General features: G+C 37.6%; 1 protein-coding gene across 2 annotated transcripts in view; it reads right to left on the reverse strand.

Moving 5' to 3' along the window:
- The window catches only part of NUP153 (nucleoporin 153), a 97055-nt gene that overhangs the window by 32112 nt on the left and 37556 nt on the right, over positions 1-27387 (reverse strand). For both annotated transcript variants that reach the window (XM_076010488.1, XM_012753611.2), the window contains exons 3-11: positions 20345-20593; positions 20054-20193; positions 19844-19972; positions 14334-14450; positions 14206-14247; positions 14072-14125; positions 11038-11184; positions 7434-7483; positions 7054-7180 (exon numbers count right to left, since the gene is read on the reverse strand). In XM_076010488.1, the coding sequence (XP_075866603.1) occupies positions 7054-7180; positions 7434-7483; positions 11038-11184; positions 14072-14125; positions 14206-14247; positions 14334-14450; positions 19844-19972; positions 20054-20193; positions 20345-20510 (972 nt within the window). In that variant the 5' untranslated portion in view covers positions 20511-20593. The remainder of the gene's footprint in view (positions 1-7053; positions 7181-7433; positions 7484-11037; positions 11185-14071; positions 14126-14205; positions 14248-14333; positions 14451-19843; positions 19973-20053; positions 20194-20344; positions 20594-27387) is intronic.

The raw sequence follows: 27387 nt of genomic DNA on the forward strand, positions 1-27387 counted from the left end.
TTATGACACAAACAATGGTAAAAATAATAATAAAAAGATAAATCCAGCCTTCACAAAATTTAGAACATCTACTGATAATGACATTAAGAAAATAAATAGTAAACCAAATTTGTTTGTTAAGACACATATCTGACAAAGTACGTGGGTCCAGAATTTATAAAGACCTCCAAAAACTCAATAATAAGGCACTTCAATTTTTAAACAGGCAAAAGATTTGAACATACACCTCACAAAAGAAGATAAACAAATGTCCAATAAGCACATAAAAAAGAACACAATATTATTATAATAGTTATCAGGAAAATGCAAATTAAAATCACAATGAGATACTATCATACACAAACCAGAATGACTTTATTAAAAACATGAGCCGGGCGCGGTGGCTCACGCCTGTAATCCTAGCACTCTGGGAGGCTGAGGCGGGTGGATCGCTCCAGGTCAGGAGTTTGAAACCAGCCTGAGCAAGAGCGAGACCCTGTCTCTACTATAAATAGAAAGAAATTAATTGGCCAACTAATATATATAGAAAATTAGCCGGGCATGGTGGCACATGCCTGTAGTCCCAGCTACTCGGGAGGCTGAGGCAGAAGGATTGCTTGAGCCCAGGAGTTTGAGGTTGCTGTGAGCTAGGCTGACGCCACGGCACTCACTCTAGCCTGGTCAACAAGCGAGACTATGTCTCAAAAAAAAAAAAAAAAAAAGATGATGATAAGCAATTATTGGTAAGCATGCAGAGCAACTAAAATGCTCTCATACATTGTAGGTGGGAGTGTAAAACAGCAAACACGCTGGAAAAGTGTTTTACAGTTCCTTAAAAAGTTAAAACACTTAGGATATAGCCTAGCACCTCCTCTTCCAGATATTTATCCCCCCCAGAGAAATAAACATGTTCCAAAAGACTTGTACAAGAATGTTCATAGCAGCTTTACTCACAATAGCCAGGGACAAAATAATATATACTGAATAACTGTATTCATATGAAGTTGGAGAACAAGCAACAACAATATACAGTGCAAAAATGAGAATAGTGATTGCCTCTGGAGTAGGAGGTGATGGGAATTGAAGAGTGAAATTTCTGGGAATGTCCGATCTCCACAGGGGTTTGGATTACACAGGTGTAAGCATCTGTCAAATTCATTAAATGGTACACCTAAGAATTTTATCTTTCATATATGTAAATTTTTGCTAAATTAAAAAATAATACTTTAGCATTCTATGAAGTATTTGGGGATAATGTGTACAGATGTCTTCAACTTACTCTGAAATGCACTAAAAAAAGATAGGTGTTTTTGATAAAGCAAATATAATAAAATGTTAGAATCCAAGTGCTACTATGTGTATCCACTGCACAATTCTTTTAACATTTCATGTTTGAAGCTTATCACAATCAATCTGGGGGGAGAGGGAGCAAACAAAAGATGCATCTAGCTATTTCTGTAAGGAAGTCTCTTCCTTCTCCAATCTCTAGCCTAGAAGCCTAAAAACATCAACTATATAATCTGCTATCTCGTGCCAGCTCCTTAAGCCCCATACTTGGCCCCCCTGTTCCTTTGTATTATTTATTGCCCTTGAACCAATTCTATAATTTGATTCCTGTTCCCTAAAATTTGGACTTAGTAGATCATAGGCAGATCCCGCTAATCTAGGAGAAAAAAAGCCATGAATTCTGCTAACTTCATACTTTTATAGACACTTCAAGTTGAACAAACCAATCATCAAATATTTGACAACCCACTCCACAATACCTCTGTAATACATTTGTGTAGGTTATCTCTCAAATGAAATAGATACTATTGTTGTATATGAGAAAACAGAGGCAGGGAAATATATGGCTTAATACCATAAAGCTATTATGTGGTAGACATCCTACAGATACCAGCTCAATACATTTATTCCTATTCCCATTTTACAGATAAACTCAGGAGGTACAAAGAGGTTAATCTGTTCAAAGTCAACCTAGTAAGTAGCAAGACTATATATGACAATAGCAAGCAATTAAATTTCTCTAATAGGCCGGGCGCTGTGGCTCACGCCTGTAATCCTAGCTCTTGGGAGGCCGAGGCGGGCGGATTGCTCAAGGTCAGGAGTTCAAAACCAGCCTGAGCAAGAGTGAGACCCCGTCTCTACTATAAATAGAAAGAAATTAATTGGCCAACTGATATATATATAAAAAATTAGCCGGGCATGGTGGCGCATGCCTGTAGTCCCAGCTACTCGGGAGGCTGAGGCAGGAGGATCGCTTGAGCCCAGGAGTTTGAGGTTGCTGTGAGCTAGGCTGACGCCACGGCACTCACTCTAACCTGGACAACAAAGTGAGACTCTGTCTCAAAAAAAAAAAAAAAAAAAATTTCTCTAATAATAGTCTTACATGCTAACATACCTACTCTGTATCAATGAGCTTTTCAATTATTAAAAAAACACTTGGATTGGTACCACAGTAGAGGCAAAATGCCAATACATATGGTGACTACAATCCTCATGTGTTTTGGAATCTAAGATAAGGTGAAAGGTAAAACACTCTTACAAAATGGGTTATTCTAAATATAGAGTTCTACTATCCTGAATTTAATGAATCAAAATACACCAATTCCTGCTAAGTAACAATTGTATATGAAATTATTATAATCTGTTTACTTCTCATCAAAAATAAATCTCCTCCATTTGACCTTTCCCAAACGCCCATTAAAATACCCACAAAAAAATGAATCTTTAATCTTGTACCAAAATTCCCACTAACTATAACTCAACAAGGAAGCATTAGTTATCTGAACATACTTGACATATAAAACAAAAACGTAGCATTGGATTCAAAGTAACTATACAAGTACGTATCCAAACCAAACTTATTCTATATAGATAAACACAAGGTAGCCAGAAAATTTGGGACAGTCATCCCATTAGTACCGCTTTCCTCAGAAATGTGGAGACTCACTCCAGGGTAGAACAGAGCCAGGGATGGAAGGGATTGGGTGAGGCATCCTGGGATACGAAACTGGCAGTTGGCAGTTGGCCAGAATGATGAGAGGGGGCCCAAAGAAGGGAGAAGGTGACAAAGACATGGGGTCGGGTAAGCTTTTCATAAAGTCCTCAAGTATACTGGACACAAAGAGCAAAAGTAAAGTAATGCATCAATAAAATCAAAAAACTGTTCAATACAGCAAAGTCACACTAAACACCTATCTACAAGAAAGCTAAAATTAAGCTACAGATATCAACCTAAACTTCAGCATAAGATCTTAGAAATTTTATCTTTAAAAAACTGAAACTGAAGGGAAATTAACAAAATCTATACAATCTGTCACTAGCAAACATCAAGCCAAGCTAATGCTTTCCTCATACAGAGATTTAAAAAAACCTTTACGAATGTAAGGCCATGAAATATATAAATTTTACCATGAAATACAGAAGCCTATGTTTAAAAATTAACAAATGCTATATTAATCAAATACCAAATTCCTTATTTACATAACCCATTTATTAAATGGAATTAATAAAGTCTACATAAAGAGTTTTAATGACAAAAGAAAACTTGTTTGCTACAAAAACTACAAAATTTTATATACTATATATGTGATCAACAGAGTTAACATTGATGATTTCTTTCCAAACAGTAGTATACATTCCCCTCCCTTCACAACACTCCAGTAAAGCGACAAGCAGAACCTAAGGGAAAGATGGACTCTCCAGACAAGTGAGCCAAGTCTCCTAGCATAATCCCAAATATCATGACAAGCCAGGCAATATGACAATATGCAAAGTGCCAAAGAAGTCATGATTCTGGTGAGCCAGAGGCACAACTACAGAACTGCTAAGTAGAAAAAGGAAAGACAAGAAGTGAGAAACAGGCTAGATCAGCCTGGGCAACATAATGAGACCCGCCTCTACAAAAAATAAAAATTAGCCAGGGGAGGGGTAGTGGTGCACAGCTGTAGTCCTAGTTAATCAGGAGGCTGATCTGGGAAGATCACTTGAGCCCAGGTTATAGTAAGCTATGACTGTACCACTGCACTCCAGCCTGGGTGACAGACTCAAGACTCAGTCTCTTACAAAAAAGAAAACAAACAGGCCGGGCATGGTGGCTCACACCTGTAATCCTAGCACTCTCAGAGGCAGAGGCAGGCGGATCACTTAAGGTCAGAAGTTTGAAACCAGCCTGAGCAAGAGCAAGACCCCGTCTCTACTACAAATAGAAAGAAATTAATTGGTCAACTAAAAATATATAGAAAAAATTAGCCGGGCGTGGTGGCGCATGCCTACAGTCTCAGCTACTCGGGAAGCTGATGCAGAAGGATTGCTTGAGCCAGGACTTTGAGGTTGCGGCTGACGCCACACACTCTAGCCTGAGCAACAAGGTGAGACTCTGTCTCAAACAAAAAAAGAAAAAAGAAAAAGAAGAAAAGAAAGAAAGAGAAAAAAGGAAGATAAGGAGGAAGGAAGGAAAGAAGGGAAGGAGGGAGGGAAGGAAAGGAAGGAAGAAAGGCCTCCCATCCTAAGACTGCAAAACAAAATTCCAATAGACATGAAGAAAACTAACCCGAAGACATCCAACAACTTAACTCAAAACATGACAAGTCAATAGAAACAGAACATTCCTGAGGAAGTCACAGGTGAAATTTTAACTATAACAATGACAAATGAAAGCACACATCCATCATACTGGAAAAAATTCAAAAAAAATCAAATACCAGGTAAAGATAAAGTAGACCTACCTATTATCACATGGTGGAGTGTTAAATTGCAAAACTACCTTGAAGAGAAATATGCAACCTTTAATACATTTATTTAAAGATGTGGATCTCGAGGCAGACGAGAAACACCGCCAAACAGAGTGTCTCTGCAGAAAAGACAGATTCTAGGAGAAATTAAAAGAAAGAAGCTAGCAAACGAGCATACATCGGACAAGGGTTGGAAGGAGGGGTACCTGAGACCACAGGAGACTCCATGGGAGGAGGCTGGGGAGGAGAACTGGAAGCAGAGACCTCCCAAGTAGCCTGGAGACCAGCAGCAAGGGTAGGTGAAGTAGTTAACTTCCTCCTCCCTTGCATCTCCGACTGCTGGGGTGCTTCCTAGCAGTTGGAGAGACCTAAGAGACTAGCCCAGAGACGGCCACCGCCAGTGAGAGGTAAGCCTGTAGCGGACAGGCACCAGGCTCCCAACTCCCTCAGGGCATCTCTGTGTGCACAGACCCCAGCTGTGTGGCAGGCGCCATATTGCTCCATTCTCCCCTCCCCCCCACCCTATCTGCGGCTGCCGAGAGAGACAATACAGCCGCCAGCCGAAGGCACCTCCAGGGAACGGGACCTTCCCTTTTGGGACCCTACAGCTGACTGAGGGGAACTCAGATGGTGAGCTCCCTACCCGCCAGCCCTCCCAGGTGCTGCTGGCCCAGTGATTCCAGGAGAACGGTGCAGACCCTGAGACACAGACCCAGCTTGGGCTCCCTGTAGGTGAATTGGGACTGGCACTCTTCTCCCTAGTGGGGTCAGGGATTGAACTCCAGAGCCCAGAAGTCCGACCTGCAGACCAGATCCCTTGCACCCAGGTCTTAAATTGCATGAGGTCTGGCCTGCTGGCAGAGGCCCAGGAGTAGCCATGGAGTTGGGGAGGGTGGAAAGGTGCAAGGCCCGCTTCCAGACAGTGGGTCTCAGACAGGCCCACCCCCACATGCAGACTTTCGGACTGAGCAGGGCCATTCCAGCCCCTCCCTGACAGCTTTTCCTGGAAGCAGAGAACAGAACTTTGACCCCTGCTAAGGGCATTGGTGGTACCTGAGGGCAGGATTACCCAACCAAGCACTGCCCAGACTCACTCCCAGACCAGCCCTCACTGAGGGGGAGAAAAGGACACACCTGGAGTCCCAGGACCCCACCCACCACCTGAGGCACTCCAGCAGAACAAGAACTGGATACAAGACCCAAAAAGCAACAGTGTAGCCTGTTCCTCCGAGCAAGTGCCACCTATTGACAGGGAGGACATTCTGCACACCCTTTTCACAAAACCTACTAACTCATCATATAGGGTGTGGTCGAATCTCACCCACAAACACCACCTACCGGCTAAGAGACTAAACAGGGCGTGTCAATGCCCAAAGGAGGCCAGGCGCAGTGGCTCACACTTGTAATCCTAGCACTCTGGGAGGCCGAGGAGGGTGGATCACTCAAGGTCAGGAGTTCAAGAGCAAGACCCCGTCTCTACTATAAATAGAAAGAAATTAATTGGCCAACTAAAAACATACAGGAAAAAATTAGCCGGGCATGGTGGCACATGCCTGTAGTCCCAGCTACTCGGGAGGCTGAGGCATAAGGATTGCTTGAGCCCAGGAGTTTGAGGTTGCTATGAGCTAGCCTGACCCCACGGCACTCACTCTAGCCTGGGCAACAAAGTGAGACTCTGTCTCAAAAAAACAAAAACAAAACAAAAAAAACAAACCCAAACAAAAACCTAAAGGCAAGAAACAACAACTGATCCAGATGGGAATAAATCAGCGAAGTAAATCTGGAAATATGAAGAACCAAAAGGAAAGCACACCCCCAAAGAGGAGCACCAGCCCCTTAGAAATGGACACCAACCAAAATCAGGCCACCAAAATGACGGAAGAGGAATTTCAAATGTGGATCATAAGAAAATTCAACAACCTGCAAGAACAACTGGATAACCAACACAAAGAAAACAGTTACCTTTCATAACACAAATCACCAAAAAAAAAAAAAGAGAAAATGGTAAGTGAGAAGAATACATACAGTATTGATTCTATTTATAAACTTATCTGCGTACATTTCATAAACAGGCAAAACTTTATACACTAATACTAAGGGTCGAATAATTTCAATTGCAATTCCTTTATTTGAAGAATTATGGGTAGTTTTCCTTATGCTACTCATGATATTTAAGGTATTAGGTTAGTTTTTCAGCACACACTTTGAAGGGACCGTTTCAATGGCAGATTGATTTTGCTCTGTGTCTCCTCAAACCCCACCCTTACCCAGTGGTCTCTCCTCACCACCACATCAAACCTTTTAATAAACCTCAAGATTATTAAGTACACAGCCTTACCTCATCCTCTGGAGGTTTAGAAGCAACAAAACGTGTTCTTTCTCGTCTCATCTTGCCACCTCCACCACCTACTCCAGAAGATAAACCATTGGCTGCAGGCAAACTGAAATTTGGGTATGAAAAGCCACTAGCAAATAAAAAAAAATTTAAAGAAGTGATTTATTATTCTGGTCCATAACTTGTTAACTAAATACTTAAAAAACAGAACTGCTAAAAAGTAAGGAAATAAATGTACAGCTCAATGTGATTTTAAAAACTAACAGATGTTTTTTTCGGTGTCAAGTTTTTTTTTTATCTTAATCTTCAAAAAAGTATATGTAGATCAAATATGGACCTTACAAATTAAATATAAAGAAGTTTTGTGATATGTGAAATATTACCTTTCTTGTTCTCTATTTTGTCCAGGGGTCATATTTTTATCATATCCCATCTGCAAAAAAAAAAAAAAAAAAATACACACACTTATATTCCTGCTTATTTGTTTTAATTTTTTTTAAATAATGCCCTTCTTCCCATGAATCTTAGTATTTGGAATCAGGAATTTGATTTTTTCAGTTAATGAATCTTGAAATTTGAAATTATATCTAACCTTCTGAATGGTAACCAAGAGTTACAATGTGATTACACATACAGAATGTTATCAAGCACAACTGTCCCCCTTTTTTTTTTTTTTTTTTTTTTGAGACAAAGTCTCGCTTTGTTGCCCAGGCTAGAGTGCCATTGTGTCAGCCTAGCTCACAGCAACCTCAAACTCCTGGGCTCAAGCGATCCTCCTGCCTCAGCCTCCCGAGTAGCTGGGACTACACGCATGCGCCACCATGCCCGGCTAATTTTTTGTATATATTTTTAGTTGGCCAATTAATTTCTTTCCATTTATAGTAGAGACGGGGTCTCGCTCTTGCTCAGGCTGGTTTTGAACTCCTGACCTCGAGCAATCCACCCACCTTGGCCTCCCAGAGTGCTGGGATTACAGGCATGAGCCACCGCGCCCAGCCCACAATTGTCCTTTTAACAAAATGATAGTCTATAGATAATATGCTTACTAACCACAAAATTACTTTTTTGGGGGTGAAATAGGGTGGAGGGAGGAAGGGAAGAGGAACAAAATTACTTTTACTTCTCCCTCTTTTTGGCCTATTAATTGTGCAAGCAAATTTACAAGGATATCCATTTGGAAATGATTCTGTATCACTTAAAGTACATCTACTGATAGGAATCAAAATTCCTTGGAGAAATAGGCTGATTACAGGACTGTGGCAGGAAATGTACAAGATGAGCCTAAATTATCTTATAACATCAAAATGCAATGGAGTGCTCAAAAAATGAGAAGACATATTAAAAGACACAGGAGCCAGTTCAAAGGCAAAACATGGAACAATCTGAACATCAAAATAAATAATGCTAATAAAAGATTGTATCTATTATATATAAACATTCAAATTGACATAAAAAAGTAAATAAGTAAATAAAAACACAAAGAAAGGAAAATTCTTCCTTATAGTAGAGAAAGCCAACTAAGAAATGTAGAAGAAACAGAAAAATTCAAAAACTGCCATGTAGCAATCTATGGATTCAGGCAAAAATCAATAATGCTAATACCAGTGGGTGAAAAGGATATTTATAGTTCCAAAGTTATCTCCAAGATACTTATTAATTACAAAAGATAAATAGCAACTTTATAGTGGAGAATCCCCGCAGACACCACCTTAACTAAGGACCACAGTGCCAGCAATGGGACAAATTGATAGCATGTGCCTTCTGAACACTGAAAACAACTCAGCATCCATTCAATAACCATTGAATGGATGCTGGATTTACCACCAAAAGTGTATAATGGGAATCTAATCACAAGCAGACATCACACAACCCCAAACTGCAAGACATCCTACACAATAACTGGCTTGTATTCTTCAAAATTATCAATGTTGTGAAATACAAAACGGAAGGAAATGTTCTAGACTAAAGGAGACATAGAGATGACTAACGCAAGATGTATCTTGGAATTTTTTCTACTGGGACAACTGGCAACATATATATAAAATCCGTAGATTATAGTGTTGTGTCAATGTTAAGTTTCTGGTTTTGATCATTGTTATGCATTACGTAAGGGAATTCCTTATTTGTGAGAAAGAGAGAAAAAGATAAAGGAAATGTGAAGATCTTGAAACATTTTTTGCAAATGTATAAGTCAACAATTATGTTTAAAATATTCAGGGCTGGGTGTGGTAGCTCAGGGTGTGGTAGCTCATGCCTATTAATTCTAGCACTTTGGGAGGCCAAGGCATGAGGACTGCTTGAGGGCAAGAGTTCAAGACCAGCATAAGAAGAATAAGAACCAGTCTCTACAAAAAAAGAATAGAAAAATTCAGCCGGGCATGGTGACACATGCCTACAATCTCACCCACTCAGAAGGGTGACACAGGAGGATCACTTGATCTCAGGAGTTTGAGGTTGCAGTGAGCTATGATGACACCATGGCACTCTAGCCAGGGCAACAAAGTGAGACTCTGTCTCAAAAAAAAAAAAAATAAAAGTAAAATATTTAAATAACATTTAATGTTAATTAAAAAGTAAGAGGAGGCAAAGCACAGTGGCTCATGCCTGTAATCCCACCACTTTGGGAGGCCAATGTGGAAGGAACACTTGAGGCCAGGAGTTGAAGACCAGTGAGATCTCAACATAATGAGATCCTGTCTCTACAATAACCTTTTTAAAATTAAAAAAAAAAAGAAAGTATGCAGAGAAAGAGAGAAAGCAAAGATGACAAAATGTTAATAACTGGTGAGTCAAAATAATGGAATATATGGGTTATCACTGTACTATTCTTTCAACATTAAGTTTTAAGCTTTTCAAGAAAGTGGGCTGTAAGAAATGAAATTAAATATAAGTAAAGGTAAAAACAGTAAGATACTATGTAAATACAATAAACACTTTAAATAACAGAAGAAAACAGATAAACCTAGATTATGGGACATTTTATAAGATAACTGGCCTGGGCTCTTCACAGGCCTACATGTCCAGCAAATCCATTCCTAGATATAGACTCAGGAGAAAGGAAAACATATGTCCACAAAAAATTACTGGTAAACACATGTTCACAGCATCATTATTTATTATAGACAAAAAGCAAGAACAACCCAAATGTCCCTCAACTGATGAATAGATAGACAAAATCTGATCTATACATACAATGAAACATTATTCAGCCATAAAAAGGAAAGGACTGAAGTACTGATACATGCTACAACATAGATGAACCTTGAAAACACCGTGCTAAGTGACTACTAATCGGTATGGGATTTGGGGGGGGGGCGGCAGGTGGTGGGAGAGATGGTGATGAAAATGTTCTAAAACTGACTATTGTGATAGCTGGATAGCTGAACAGCTGAACAACTGCGGATATGCTAAAACCACAGAACCGAAAACTTTAATTAGGTGAATTATCGTAAAAAACAAAAACCAATGTGGCCAAGGTGAGGGTTTAATGTCTGGAAAAATAAAAGCAATAGCAATATCTGAATCTTGTTTGGATCCTGGATAAAACAGCAGCTATAAAAAACATGGACTAGGTTTTAGATAATGTTAAAGAATATTAATTTTCTTAGCTAGAATAACATAGGAGAAAGTACTTAGGGAATGCACCCCAAAGTACTTAGGGGTCAAAAGATATGTCTGAAATTTTACATTCATATGGTTCAACAACAACACAAATGAGAAATACAGATAAAGCAAATCTGGCAAAATTACTTAATCTAGACATCAATGAGTATATGCTAGTATGTACTAGTAAACACGAATTTAAGATTTGATCAAGGTGATAGATATTTTAAAGGCATAACAATTCATAATCATCACTAATTCACAAACTATGCATTACATAATTCCTACAATAGTTGAGTACTTATATTTTATATTATTTGTTCTTAATCATTCTAATCCATGAATGATCTAATTAAAGACTGGTGAAAATATACATATACTCACAGTGTACTTTTCATCTATTCTTTGATTTGTCTTCTTTAATTCACCAGATGGGGTCAAAGATGGTTTAAAATACATATTTCGATTTGTTGCTATGGAAACCGGCTTTGGGGTCATGAGTCTCTGAACAGGGGGATACTGAGAATCTACCTGATAGGTAAAACAGAACATTTATTTTCATATAAATCAATATAAACATATAAATCAAGAGGAATAACTGGTAATAGAACCATGGGTATGTATCTATTTATATACATGTACACATAAAAATACTCATATACATGTGTATAATTCTAAAATGGTTCCTAGGCTGTATTTTATTTCAGACTTAATGACTTTTCACATACATGTATACATACAAAATGGAACTATATTTAAAACAGCTCCACAAATCTAAGTTTTACAGGGTGAATTTTAAATACATGAAATAAAATTGATTTTTGTCACATTTTCCCCAAATTAGTCTATAGCTTTCGTAGCTGCAAAGAGGATATTTTTAAACTAGCTATAAAAATATTTTAATTCCTTAAGAATGTGAGCAAATCCATCTGCAAGTTGATCTCCCCCATTGTTATTTAAAAACCAAACCAAAAATCTTATAAAGACTAATTGGTGGCTCTGTCTCAAAACAAAACAAACAAACGAACAACAACCAAAAAAGGGCCAGGCGAGGTGGCCCATGCCTGTAATCTTAGCACTCTGGGAGGCCGAGGTGGGCGGATTGCTTGAGGTCAGGGGTTCGAAACCAGCCTGAGCAAGAGCGAGACCACGTCTCTACTATAAATAGAAAGAAAATAATTGGCCAACTAATATATATAGAAAAAATTAGCCAGGCATGGTGGTGCATGCCTGTAGTCCCAGCTATTCAAGAGGCTGAGGCAGCAGGATTGCTTGAGCCCAGGAGTTTGAGGTTGCTGTGAGCTAGACTGACACCACGGCACTCACTCTAGCCTGGGCAACAAAGCAAGACTCTGTCTCAAAAAAAAAAAAAAGACTAATTGGTAAAAATCACTGTAAGACTTTCAGATTCTAAAATGAACTGGTTTTATTATCTAAGTAAACAAGGGTTTTTTGTTAATAGTCCTTTACTACACTAAAACATAGTACATAATCTGTTGGTATAAATCACTATAAAGGCAAAAGCTTCTACTCTGTCCAAAGATTATAATACTATGAACAGTCCTTTTACTCAGCAGCAGATGTAAACAACACTGGTTTACAGGGCAAAGCCTCTGTACAGTTACTACCTCTTCCTTAAATCCTCCTCTCAAGTGTGACCCAATAACTCAATGAGACAGTCTATTTTGTTGACTGTTCTGATTACATCTGTGAAACATGAACTACAATATTGTGTTGCATTCTGGCTTCTTATTTCCTAGCACCCATTAATAAGCTTTTATTGATACTAGACTCAACTACTAGTAAAGTTTTTATTGATAAGAATTTAGGCCGGGCGCTGTGGCTCACGCCTGTAATCCTAGCTCTTGGGAGGCCGAGGCGGGCGGATTGCTCAAGGTCTGGAGTTCAAAACCAGCCTGAGCAAGAGCGAGACCCCGTCTCTACTATAAATAGAAAGAAATTAATTGGCCAACTGATATATATATAAAAAATTAGCCGGGCATGGTGACGCATGCCTGTAGTCCCAGCTACCCGGGAGGCTGAGGCAGAAGGATCACTCGAGCCCAGGAGTTTGAGGTTGCTGTGAGCTAGGCTGACGCCACGGCACTCACTCTAGCCTGGGCAACAAAGCGAGACTCTGTCTCAAAAAAGAAAAAAAAAAAAAAAAAAAAGAATTTATATTATAGAATAATTTTTAAAATTTACTTTGTATTTTTCTTTTTGAGGGAGTATTTTGTTGTTGCCCAGTCTAGAGTATAGTAGCATCATCATAGCTCACTGTAACCTCAAATGCCTGGGCTCAAACTATCCTCCTGCCTCAGCCTCTTGAGTAGCTGGGACTGCAGGTACACACCATCATGCCTGGCTAACTTTGTTTAATTTTAGTAGAGACAGATGCTATGTTGCTCAGGCTGGTCTCAAATTCTGGTCTCAAGCTTCCCAAAGTGCTAGGATTGCAGGTGTGAGCCACCACACCCAATCAAAATTTACTTCTTTTTAAAAAATCTGATGTAAATGGGGATTTGAGAAATGCTAACAGTGTAAATTAATATTATCAATAACTAACAGTGAATTCCCTCTTGCCTAATTGCAAACATCTAGGTAATTCTGAAAATTGAGAAGCAACACTCTTCTAAGAAAAAATTCAATTTTAGCTTTCTTCTCTACATCAGAATTTCAGCAAAATTATAATTTAGCAATATCTCACATATAATCCCCACAATTAATTCATGGAATTATGATAATTTTAATAATTATTTTAGAGGAACTTGATGTTGTAATAAATGCTTTCATAAGTAAGGATCTGGGAATCAACCAGCCATAAACTAACAAAAAACATAACTTTTTAACCCAAACTAGCAACAATAGTATTTTCTCCCACAGTAACCTCCAAAGCTAATCTTTACCAAATATAATACCCAAAAAGATATCAAGATAGTAATCTATATTATATTTTTTTATTAGCTCTATTATCATGGAACAACATTTTGGCTGCCTGATGAGACATGCCAAATTCAAATTCTACTATACACAATAGATCTGACATGTTGTTTAAGGAGGAAATTTACCAAAAGGACTACATTCAATGAAGGCTTTAGTATACTGAACTTCTAATTACTAAACATTTCAATCTTTGCTCACTCCTATTTTTATTTATCAAAAGGCAGCAGTAAGCCATAAAGAATGTCGAGATCCTGAAGGAGGAAATGCCAACTAAAACATACTGAATAAGAATCCACCATATATACAGCACTGTCCTAAGGCGCTCAGAAGAGGCTATAATGTCCAAGTAAAAGAGTCTTATTTTTCAAACATGTACCCTTAATGACTATCAACTAAATCTAATTTGTGTACTTACAAACTTTAAATATAACAAAATTGCTGACATTTTAATTACTAATTGCTATAGAAGTCTTACCTTTTCTCTTTTGGCATGAAAGTCTATGATATCTACCCCACTCCTATCAAGAGGCTGAAAAAATAAAATACTATTAGAATAAATGGAAAATTCTAAAAATCGTATTCTTTAAAAAGGTTTAAAAGTCAACTTACAGAATTCAGAGGAGAAGAAACAGATGGAATTCGTTTTGCATCCTGTTAAAGTTGAAATAATAAAATTAATATTTTTCACTAATGTCAAATTTTGTTACACTCCTGTATTTGTGATTTTAAAAACTTACCGCTAGAGGGCTTGACATCTTCTCTAAAGACTGCAATATTCTCCGAGCTGTTGAACTGGTCACACCATAAGATTGTGCATTGAGTTGCTTAGCTTTCATCTGTCTCCTGACTGGTGCCTATAAAATAAACCCTATTATTTGTTGCAACACAAAATATAAGACACATATTTCATGCAATGAAAATATTTACAAAATAGAATGGATGTCCAAAATGAAACAGGATTAATGTGTTAATAGCAATTTATCTGTGGGTGGTGTCCTTAAGAGTAAATTCAAATATTTTTCTTTATACCTTTATTGAAAACCCAATTCTCTGCTTTAGAAATTACTTTTATACTGTCTTCACAGAAGGAAAAGAAAAAAATTTAAAAAAAAAAAAGAAATTACTTTTACAATTGGAAGAGTGATATAACATAGTATGAACCACTCTAAAGAAAGATCTGCCAATTGTGTCACATGGGAGAAATGGGGTGACTGATAAAAAGTTCTAGCCATTTTCTTGGATCCATTTTTTCCCTAATATTTGAATCAAAGAACACTAAATTAATGAGAACTGAATTAAGATATCTGTTGTCAGGCCGGGCGCTGTGGCTCACGCCTGTAATCCTAGCTCTTGGGAGGCCGAGGCGGGCGGATTGCTCAAGGTCAGGAGTTCAAAACCAGCCTGAGCAAGAGCGAGACCCCGTCTCTACTATAAATAGAAAGAAATTAATTGGCCAACTGATATATATATAAAAAATTAGCCGGGCATGGTGGCGCATGCCTGTAGTCCCAGCTACCCGGGAGGCTGAGGCAGAAGGATCACTTGAGCCCAGGAGTTTGAGGTTGCTGTGAGCCAGGCTGACGCCACGGCACTCACTCTAGTGTGGGCAACAAAGCGAGACTCTGTCTCAAAAAAAAAAAAAAAAAAAAAAAAAAAAGATATCTGTTGTCCTGGCTATTAAATAACACTGAATTATACTAAACTCCAAGATGGCTATACAAGCAGAGTGCAGACTCTGCTGCTATGGAAATTTAACATTTTAATACTAATTACTTATTTCTAAGAAGATAATAAAACAAAAGATTTTTAAATGCTCAGGCTATTTCTTAATAAATGACTTCTCAACTTTCTGAAAATTGGCATTAGGAAAAATCTTTTAAAGAATAGGCAAGTACCCTTCAATACACAAGCAATGTTTTTGAGATCCAATAAAAACACTTCCTTTTCTCAAGAATGCATTACAACATTGCAATAACCAAGTGGCTACCACAAAACCAAGTAATCTGGCAATGATTAAGAAAAACATAGTATCACAACCAAAATACAACCCAATTTTTATAAACAGCTTATATATCTGAAAAATTGAACCGTAACAATTACCTTAAACGTTTCTCTATCAGATACCAAATATTCATTATATTTTAGAGTAGCTGCAATACTCCACTTCAGTTTTATTAAGAACTTGCCCATTAAGGATTGCTATCCAGGCTAGAGGCTTTGGTTAAACATGAGGAAACACTAAAATATCCTCCAGGAATATATGACAGTCTGTCTAGTCACTGGAGTCTACTGGCCTGTCAGAGCCTCAGTTCATTAATCAATAAAATGGAACTGAATTAGAAAATCTTTACTATGTCTCCCCAGCTCTATAACTCTAGAAAAGAAACAGCAAATAGATTTGATCCCAAATGTCAATTACAAATATTTGGAAGCCTATATTGAGAAGGATTCTAATAGTATTCAGGACTCAGCATTAAAAGAAAAAGATTTAATATTAGCAATAGAGGAGGAAGGAACAGGAACATATTCGAATTGGACTATTCCATGAATCACAGGCTTACATTAATTTAACTTCTACTAACATGCTGAACTACTTTAACTATTAAAAAGTTTTTTAAGAGTAATACAGGCCTGGCATGGTGCCTCACACCTATAATCCTAGCACTCCAGGAGTCCGAGGTAGGAGGAACACTTAGAGCTCAGGAGTTCCAGACCAGCCTGAGCAAGAACAAAACCCTGTCTCTACTTAGAAAAATCAGCCGGGTACAGTGAAGCGAGCCTGTAGTCCCAGCTACTCAGAAGGGTGAGGCAGGATTGCTTGAGCCCAGGAGTTCGAGGCTACAGTGAGCTATGACAAGCCACTGCACTCTAACCTGGGAAACAGAGTGAGGCCTCATCTCAAAAAAAAAAAAAAAGAAGTATAATACAAGTCAGCTTACGCTTTAGAAAAAAGCTCTTGTGTAATAATAAAATCTGGTTAATACCTTCTAACAAAATACTATCATGAACACTCAGAAATAAGTCTCATAATTACCATTAATTATATATGGAAAAATCCTCTAATCAAGAAAGCAAGTAACTACTCTAATGACAAAAATCTTCAAAATGTGCTTGTCATCTTAACAAAATTTCCCTCTCCAACAGCCTACCTACATATTCTCTTCCATTCTTTACAATGTCAAAATCTGTAATGTAAAATAAAAGTACCACAGCAACATATACACAAAATAGAATGCTTATGGCCCCCAAGAAAATAGCAAGACAAAACACAGAATGACATAATTTACCTTAAACTGATACTTTTAAAAGTTTCTAACAATTTCCAGTTATTTCCTAATATATGTATGTAAATACAGCTGATCTTGAACATTGACCTTGTATCTTATGACCTTGTTAAGCTCACATATTAGTTTTGGCAGGTTTTTTCTTATAGTTTCTTAGGGTTTTCTATGTAGATAAGCATGTTGTCTATAAGTCAGAATAATTATATTTTTTCTTTTCCAATTTGTATGCCCTGTGTTTCTTTTTCATGCCTACTGCACTGGCTAGGACCTGTAGTACAATGTTGAATAGTAACAGTGATAACAGACATCCCTGCTCTCTTCCTGATCTTGGGGGAACAGTACTCAGTCTTTCACTTTTAAGTATGATACTAGATGATGATTTTTTTTTTTTTTGGTAGAAGCACTTTCTTAGTTTGAGGAGGTTCTCATCTATCCCTAGGTTTGATAGAAATTTTATCACAAATGGGATTTTGTCAAATGTTTTATATATCTATGGATATATTCCTACAGTTTTTACTCTTTAGTCTGCTCACATGGTAGATTACATTAATTTTCAAATGTTGGGTTGATCTTGCATTCCCAGAATAAACCCACTTGATCATGTAGTTTCCTTTTTAAATATGTCAGATTCCGTTTACAAATATTTTGTTGAGATTTGTATCAATAATTCATGAGAAATACTAGTCTGTAGCTTTCTTGTAACGTTTTTGTCTGATTTTGGTATAAGGGTAATGTTGGTCTCATAAAAATGTAATGAGAGGGCCGGGCGCGGTGGCTCACGCCTGTAATCCTAGCACTCTGGAAGGCCGAGGCGGGTGGATTGCTCGAGGTCAGGAGTTCGAAACCAGCCTAAGCAAGAGCAAGACCCCGTCTCTACTATAAATAGAAAGAATTTAATTGGCCAACTAATATATACATAGAAAAAATTAGCCGGGCATGGTGGCGCATGCCTGTAGTCCCAGTTTACTAGGGAGGCTGAGGCAGCAGGATTGCTTGAGCCCAGGAGTTTGAGGTTGCTGTGAGCTAGGCTGATGCCATGGCACTCACTCTAGCCTGGGCAACAAAGTGAGACCCTGTCTCAAAAAAAAAAAAAAATTAAAAAAAAGAAATGTAATGAGAATATAATGAAAATGTAATGAGAGAACTTCTCATTACATTTTTAATTAATCAAGAAATAATTTAATTAATCAAGAAATAATACCAATTAAATGTTTGGTAGAATTACGAAAATAGAATTCTACCAAATTAAATGTTTGGTAGAATTCACCAAGGAAGCTATCTGAGCCCAAAAGCTTCTCTGCTGGCAGGTATTATAATTATGAATTCAATTTATTGAATAGATAATAATTCTTAGGAATAAATATAACAAAATATGTGTAAGGTCTATACATTGAACACCAAAAAACACTGAAGCAAAAACAAAACACCTAAATGGAGAGCTATATCATGTTCATGGATTGGAAGACTGAATGGTTAAGATATTTATTTTCCCCAAATCGATCTTTAGACTAAAATGCAATCCCATGCAAAATCCCAGCAGACTGGCCAGGTGCCATAGCTCACGCCGGTAATCCCAGCACTTTGGGAGGCCAGGAGTTTGAGACCAACCTGGTCAACACAGTGAGACCCTGTCTCTATTAAAATAAGACAAAATAAATAAAATAAAAAATTAAATTAAATTAATAAAATAAAGTAAAAGAAAAAAGAAAAATTAGCTGGGCATGGTGGCACATGCATGTAGGTCCTGGCTACTTGGGAGGCTGAGATGGGAGGATCCCTCGGGCCTAGGAGTTTGAGGTTGGAGTGAGCTATGATCGTGCCACCACACTCCAGCCTGGGTGACATGGTAAAACCAAGGATGCAGAACAGGAAATCTCACATTAGTGGTGAGAATGCAAACTGGTATAGCCACTCTGGAAAATGGTTTGGCAGTTATTAAGTACGTATGTATGCATTTATTTTTGAGATAGGATCTCACATTGTCACCCAGGTTGGAGGACAGTGGCACAATCATAGTTCACTGTATCCTCAACTCCTAGGCTCAAGCACTCCTCCTGCTTTAGCCTCCCGAGTAGATGGGACTACAAAAGCGTGCGCCACCACACCCAGATAATTTTTTTATGTTTTGTTATTTTGTAGAGACAGGGTCTCACTATATTGTCCAGGCTAGTCTCAAACTCCTGGCCTCAAGCAATCCTCCTGCGTCAGCCTCCCAAAGCACTGAGATTATAAGCATGAGCCACCTCGTCCAGCCAGGTTACTATAAAGTTTATTGTATATGTACTACATGACCCAGCAATCCAACACCTAGGTACATACCTAAGAGAGATGAAAATGAAATGTTCACACAAAATGTTCATAGCACCTTTATTCACAAGTGCCGAAAACTGGAAACAACCCAGTATCTTATTACTGATGAATGACAAACAAACTGTATTACAGCCATATTACTCAGCAAAAAAAAAAAAAAGAGAGAGAGAGATAACTACTGATGTATACAAAAACAGGTAGATCTCAAATGCATTATGATAAGTGGAATAAGCCAGACTCAAAAGGCTACATAGTATACGAATAAATTTATATGACATTCTGAAAAGGCCAAAACTACAAAGAAAGAAGAGTCCAATGGTTTCCAGAGGGTGGTAGTAAGAGGAGGGGCTGACTACAGAGATGCACAAGGTAAAGTTTTAGGGTGATGAAAATGTTTGTTCAATATTTTGATTGCAGAAGTAGTTATACACCCACAAATGTGCTTACACACACACACACACACAAATCTAATAAACAAAATGCTCACTTAGGTCTAAAATGTTCACGTACCCTAATTGAAAAAATGATATTCACAGTTCCATCATCTTACCAAGTTTAAATTTAAAGTCTATTTTATGAGTGCCAAATAACTTACTGTCCAGTTAAAGTGAAAAAAAAAAAAAGGTATCAACTCTTATCCTATTCAAGCCTACCTGATATGGTGTATTTCGTAGTTTAGACTGTCTTACAGCAGCTGCTGCCCCACCGTATGTTGTTTTTCCAGGATAAAAAGGAGAATCTCCAAGCTGACTAGTTTTAAGGAATGAAGAATTCCCAAGTGACTGCACAGAAACACAGTGATAAATTATAAGCAATAAATACTCAAAATTAATGTGATTAAATCCAATCCAGTTAGTACTCACAGGGGAAAGCGTTCCAAAGGCAGACAAGTTGAATGCTGGTTTTTTTGAGCTGGTGGCAGTGTGCTGTGAGAGTGAATGAGAACGTTCAGCTTCTGGGGACCACAGAGGTGGCAATGAAGTGTTCTTTGAAACAGCTATATCTGAAACAAAAATGTGCAATGCATAGTAACAGCACCAATTACAGGATGCTACATCTTTATAAATAGAAAAAAATTATAAGTCAGAAAAAGTTTTATCCCATGAAACTTAATTTTACTACCAAAATTATGTGCTACCAAATGCCAAGAATACCTTTATCAGAAGCTCTTGAAGAAAAACCACTGGTAGTTGAGATGTTGTCATCATCATGTTGAGAGGTAGAATCTTTAATTTCTTTTACAAGGGAAAATCCAGAACTGCCAATTGGGAACGCTGAGGATGTGGATGGCTGACAGTGTAATACAGGGGATTCCAACATGGAGAAATTTAGATGGCTCCGATGAAGAGAAGGCCTTGTTAATACATCTGGATAATTTGAAGCAGTACTAGTTGTTGATGGTTCTTAAAAGAAAAGCATTAATAGTATGAATATACAGCTTAGAGCAATACACTATCACAATAAAATGGTTTTTACTTTAAGAAAACACACTAAAGTGTATGATTTGACTTCAATTCAATTCAGAGACCTCCTCTGATAAGCACAATTTCAGATACACTTTGGCCAAAGTTTCAACTAATTTTCCTAATATAGTCTCAAAATGTAGTTCAACGACCACATACAACTTCTGAAAGTGCATGATTCTTGATTTTCCTTGACTAGATGTTATTACAAGACATGCTCATAAAAATTATTAAAGCAGCCATAAGAAAGCCATAAAACAATAGTCAAAAGTCTGGCCCTCCAGGAATAACCACTGATAAACTTATATATCCTCCCAGATATAAATACATTTTCCCTAAACACATAATCATGTTATGTGTCCTGCTCCGTGATTTGTTTTTGTTTTATTATTTATCAATTTTGTTTCTACATTCAGAGCATTCCTTTTCAATACTACATTGTGCCGGGCATGGTGGCACGCACCTATAGTCCTAACTACTCAGGAAGCCGAGGCAGGAGGATGGCTTGAGCCAATCAATGGGTTCAAGACCGTAGCGAGCCATGATGATGCCTATAAGTAGCCACTGCACTCCAGCCTTAGCAACATAGCAAGACCCTGTCTCTCCAAAAAAACAAAAACAAAAAAACTACTTTGTATTTTATCATACAATCATATGCTTTATTTGAGTTATTTATTCAATTATTTTCCCAATACCTCATCAAACATACATGCACTTATATCTGCATATGTTTAGCAGGATTCTTTGGGATAAATCCATGGTTCTCTTTAAATATGTGTGAGAATCATGAGGAGAAACTATTAAGCATGCCTGAGTCACCCACAAAAAATATGATTCAGTATGTCTGAAGCTGGACCCTTAAATTAGCCTGAGCAGTCTCGGGTATCCTAAGAATCAACAAAGATAAACAATTATATGTGGAATCACTTCATCTGGATCAGACCACATACTCATTTTAGCTTATGACAGATATTAAACTGTGACTCAAAGGACTTCCTGACAACTTATATGCCAGATAATAATGTACATTTCCCTATTATCTCCAACACCGGGCATTAACCTTTTCTGATTTTTATCAATCTAATATGTCAAATAGCATTGTTTTTATTTGTATTTACTTAAATAAGAGTAAGAGGGCTTTTGAGCATCCATCCCTATATTTGCTGGCCATTTATATTTCTTCTTCTGTTAACTGTATATTAAGGTTATCTCTTGTACTAAATAAGATTATTAAGAGCTAATTTTTTTTTTTGATCAGTAAGATCGAAGTGATGCGATGACAGTTGAAATACTACAACTATTTTTTCCCAGGTGGTTAAAGCCATTCACTTTTTGATGTCTTCTGTAATACAGAAAATAATTTATACCTTGTTTATAGTCTTTTACCATGTCAAGATTACAGTTGTTGTTTTTTTTTTTTTACCGATTATTGGTACTATTGCTTTTATTTCAAGAAAAGTTTAATCTTGATTTGATCTGGAAATCAGTTATGACGTAGGAGTGAAAGAAGGATTCAGCTTTATTGTTTTCCAAATGGTTAGCCTGTTTATAATCTAAAATAATTTCTTAAATAACCCCTTGCTGACTGAGAGGCCACTGTTACCACATACTAAATCCTAAGAGACTTTATCCTTCCTTCCTCTGATGATGTATCTTTATACTTCTGTGCCAGCACCATATTTTAAACACTATAGCTTTAGAACACATTCAATACCTATTAAAGTTACTCAACTCCACTTTCTCATTATTATTCTTTTTCAGAATTTCTCTATTTATCTTCAGGGTTATTATCAAGATTTTAAGAATTGTATGTCGAGTTCCCAAAAGAGGATTCCAGTTAGGATGAAATAGCTGGGATCAAACTAACTCTTCTACTGTAAACTATAAAACTGGAGAAAAAAATATGAACCAACTGCTTTTAGACAGAAGGAAACAGCACCCAAAAAAACTCACAAGGTGAGCCCTATGATTACCCAGCTCTCTAAAAACATTTTCAGACAAGAGACCTGGAATCTAAGCAAAACACAGCAGGCAGAAATCAGAATGAAGAACACTGGACAATGGGAAACTGTACAGAGAGAGGCCCCTAGAAAATCCATATAGACATGACCGGTGAGTGGATGGGCTGTACATACACAGAGCAAGACCACCTAAGACTTAGCAAATAGCTGCAAAGGTGTTGAGAAAACAAAGATGCCAGATAGTGAGCAGTGCTAGGAAAAACAACACTGTTGAGGATTTTTAAGTTCCAGGGCTGCCACAACTTAGAGATTCCATTAACACTGACATTCAGCTGGCATACCAAAAAGCTTCCCCTCAGGAGTAAGGACTACGTCCTAGAACAAGGCCTACTCTAGATCTCTCCTAAAAAGCCACAAAAGAGACAGATTAGTCCTACCACATTAAGGAGGCTCAGGAAACACCTTGGAATTTCCACAAACACACATTAACCCAGCACAAAACTATATCTAAAAAAGTTCAAAACAGTAACCGAACTGCCTACTAAAACAAGAATCAAAACTCTTCAGAGGAAGATAACAGAATCCAGAGTCTCTACACATTATTATCCAAATGCAAATATTTAATCAAAAACTCATTTGATAAACATAAAAAAGAAAAATGTGGTCCACAGTAGGGGAGAAAAATAGTCAACAGAAACTTTAACCCAAGAGAGTAGACAGAAACTTTTAATCATTTAGTATAACAAGACTGTAAAAGTAGCTACTGAATATGTTCAAAGTTCCTAAAAGACATGTTAAAATTATTTTGATTGGGGATCACACTGACTTTAAGAGAAACTTTAAGAGAAACTGTTTCTTTTAAAAAGAAACTGATATTATTTCCAACATTGTTTTCCTATCCACCCTTCCTTTTTGTTCAGGTCTCCTTTATGTACCTCAGCAGAACTTAAGATTTCTTCTAGAGTGCCTATACTTCTAGTTAAGTATATTCCTGTGTTTTTATTGTCTGATATAGTAAATGGGATCCCATCTTCCTTCACATTTTCTAACTGGATACTGCTTAAATAAGAGAGTTTAATTTTTAAATATTAACTTTGTGATCAATTTACAGAATTCCTTTATTTGAACATTCTCTCATTACATTCTTAATATCTACTACTATATTGACAATGGGCTTCTATCTTATTCCTAACTTTAATGGGAATGTGTCTAATGTTTCACTGTTAAACATGATTCTGACCTTTGGTTTGAAAGACTGACATGTTAAGGAAGAAGTAGTTTCCAAATTCCACATAGAAGTAAATAATGGATTTTAAATTTTAATAAATGCCTACTTAGTATCTACTAAAAGGAGAAAAAGTATAGGATCATTTTACCTAGTAACATGCTAAATTTTATTAAATGCTGAATGATTCCTTGCATTCCCTGATTAATATTCTCCCCAGTATTTTGTAATGTGCTGCCATACTGTGTTTGCTACTCTAATTTTCTTCTGTGTGCTTTCTAAAAGTTTGTCTTTAAAAAAAATTTGCAGCTTAAGCAATACAAAACAATTCTGGATTGTTTAGTTTCAAAGTACTATTAAATGAAAAGCAAGGTGCAGATAAAAATACTGGACAATGGCCGGGCGCTGTGGCTCACGCCTATAATCCTAGCTCTTGGGAGGCCGAGGCGGGCGGATTGCTCAAGGTCAGAAGTTCAAAACCAGCCTGAGCAAGAGCGAGACCCCGTCTCTACTATAAATAGAAAGAAATTAATTGGCCAACTGATATATATATAAAAAATTAGCCGGGCATGGTGGCGCATGCCTGTAGTCCCAGCTACTCGGGAGGCTGAGGCAGGAGGATCGCTTGAGCCCAGGAGTTTGAGGTTGCTGTGAGCTAAGCTGATGCCACGGCACTCACTCTAGCCTGGACAACAAAGCGAGACTCTGTCTCAAAAAAAAAAAAAAAAAAATACTGGACAAACCAGGACTAGAAGGAAACTAACTCACCATAATAAAAGCCATACAAAAAAAGAGAGCTATCATCATACTGAATGGTAAAAGCCTGAAAGATTTTCCTCTAAGATCAGAAGGCAAGGCTTCACACTTTTTCCACGTCTATTCAACATAGTACTGTAAGTTAGCGCCAGAGCAATAAAAGGAGAAATAAAAGGCATCTAAACTGGAAGGGAAACAGTAAAATTATCTGTTTGCAGATGATATAATTTTATATATAGATAACACTAAAGACCCCACAGAAAACCTGTTAGAACAAATAAATTCAGCAAAGTATCAGGACACACAAAAAATCATTGTGTTTCTATGCACTAATAATGAACAATCTGAAAAGTGAATTAAAAAACAAATCCATTTACAATAGCATCAAAAAAAATAAAACATTTAGAAATTAACCAAGGAGGCAAAAGATGTACACAATAAAAATTATAAAACAATGCTAAAAGAAATTAAAGAAAACAAATAAATGGAAAGATATCCCAAGTTCATGGACTGGAAGACAATATTGTTAGGATGTCAATACTATCCAAAGCAACCTATAGAGTCATACAATCCCTATCAAAATCCCAAAGACATTTTTTGCAGAAATAGAAATACCAACCTGGATAGAGCTAGAGCCTATTCTACACTAAGTATCACAAGAATGGAAAAACAAACATCATATGCACTCACCATCAAACTGGTATTAACTAACTTAACTGACCAACACTTAAGTGCACATATAGTAGTAACATTCATCAGGTGTCGCGCAGGTGGGGGGGAGGAGGATGGGTATATTCACACCTAATGGATGTAGTACACACCACGTCTGAGGGATGGACACGCTTGAAGCTCTGACTCGGGTGGGGCAAAGGCAATATACATAACCTAAACACATACTGAAATAAGAAAAATTTAAAAAAGAGAAATAGAAATATCATAATCTCAAGGGACCCCAAATAGCCACAATAATCTTTAAAAAGAATAAAAAAGTTGGAGGTCTCACACCCTGATTTCAAATTTATTATAGAACTACAGTGATCAAAATAATACGGCACTGCCATAAGGACAACATAGACCACGGAAGAGAATACAAAGCCCAGACAAACCACCATGCATGTTCGAATGATCTTCAACAAAGAAGTTAAGACCACTCAATGAAAAAAGGTTGGTGTCTTCAACAAATGATTTTGAAAAACTGGATACCCACCATGGAAAAGAATGAAGCTGGACCCTTATCTTGAACCACATACAAAAATTAACTCAAAATGGATTAAAGACCAAAATTTAACACCCAAAATTTAAACTCCCAAGAAGAAAATAGACCATAACAACACTGGATTTGACAATAATTTCTTCACTAAATGAATAAGCAACAAAAGCAAAAATAGTTAAGTGGGACTTTATCAAACGTGAAAACTTTTGTGCATCAAAAGACACAACCAGGAGAATGAAAAGGCAACCTACAAAATGAAAGAAAATATCTGCAAACCATATAACTGATTAAGGAGTTAATATCCAGAATATATAAAGAACTCCTGCCCCCAGTTAAAATAGCTTTTATCAAGAAGATAAGTGATAATGGATACTAGTGACAATGTGTAGAAAGGGGAACCCTTGTAAACTGCTGATGAGAATGTAAATTATTAATAGTACACGGCTGCTATGAAGAACAACATGCAGATTCGTCAAGAAACTAAAAACAGAACTACCATATGATCCAACAATCCCAATGCTGGGTATATATCCAAAAGGAAGTAAGAGTGAGAGTGTGAGAGAGCGAGAGAGAGCGAGAGAGAGAGCGAGAGAGAGAGCGAGAGAGAGAGCGAGAGAGAGAGCGAGAGAGAGAGCGAGAGAGAGAGCGAGCGAGAGAGAGAGAGAGAGAGAGAGAGAGAGAGAGAGAGAGAGAGAGAGAGAGAGAGAATGAGAATGAGAATGAATATATACACACACACATTTTTTTTTTTTTTTTTTTGAGACAGATCTCACTATGTTGCCCTGGCTAGAGTGCTGTGGCGTCAGCCTAGCTCACAGCAACCTCAAACTCCTGAGTTCAAGTGATCCTTCTGCCTCAACCTCCCAAGTAGGTGGGACTACAGGCACACGCCACCATACCCGGCTAATTTTTTCTATTTTTAGTTGCCCAATTAATTTCGTTCTATTTTTAGTAGACACAGGGTCTTGCTCTTGCTCAGGCTGGTTTTTTTTTTTTTTTTTTTTTGAGACAGAGTCTCGCTTTGTTGCACAGGCTAGAGTGAGTGCCGTGGCGTCAGCCTAGCTCACAGCAACCTCAAACTCCCGGGCTCAAGCAATCCTGCTGCCTCAGCCTCCCGAGTAGCTGGGACTACAGGCATACGCCACCACGCCCGGCTAATTTCATATATATATATTAGTTGGCCAATTAATTTCTTTCTATTTATAGTAGAGATGGGGTCTTGCTCTTGCTCAGGCTGGTTTCGAACTCCTGACCTCGAGCAATCCGGCCGCCTCGGCCTCCCAGAGTGCTAGGATTACAGGCATGAGCCACCACACCGGGCCAGGAAATTTATATATTAAAGAGATATTTGCACCGCCATGTATACTGCAGTATTATTCGCACCAGCCAAAATATGGAATCAACTTACGTGTCCATAAATGGATGAATGGATAAAAAACAATGTGGTACATATATGCAATGGAATATTATTCATTCACAAAAAAGAATAAAATCCTGTCATTTGCAACAACATGGATGTAACTAAAGGACATTATGTTAAGTGAAATAAGACAGGCACAAGAAGACAAATATCACATAT

Source organism: Microcebus murinus, chromosome 15 (assembly GCF_040939455.1).
Source record: "Microcebus murinus isolate Inina chromosome 15, M.murinus_Inina_mat1.0, whole genome shotgun sequence".
In the NCBI taxonomy this organism is placed as follows: Eukaryota; Metazoa; Chordata; class Mammalia; order Primates; family Cheirogaleidae; genus Microcebus; species Microcebus murinus.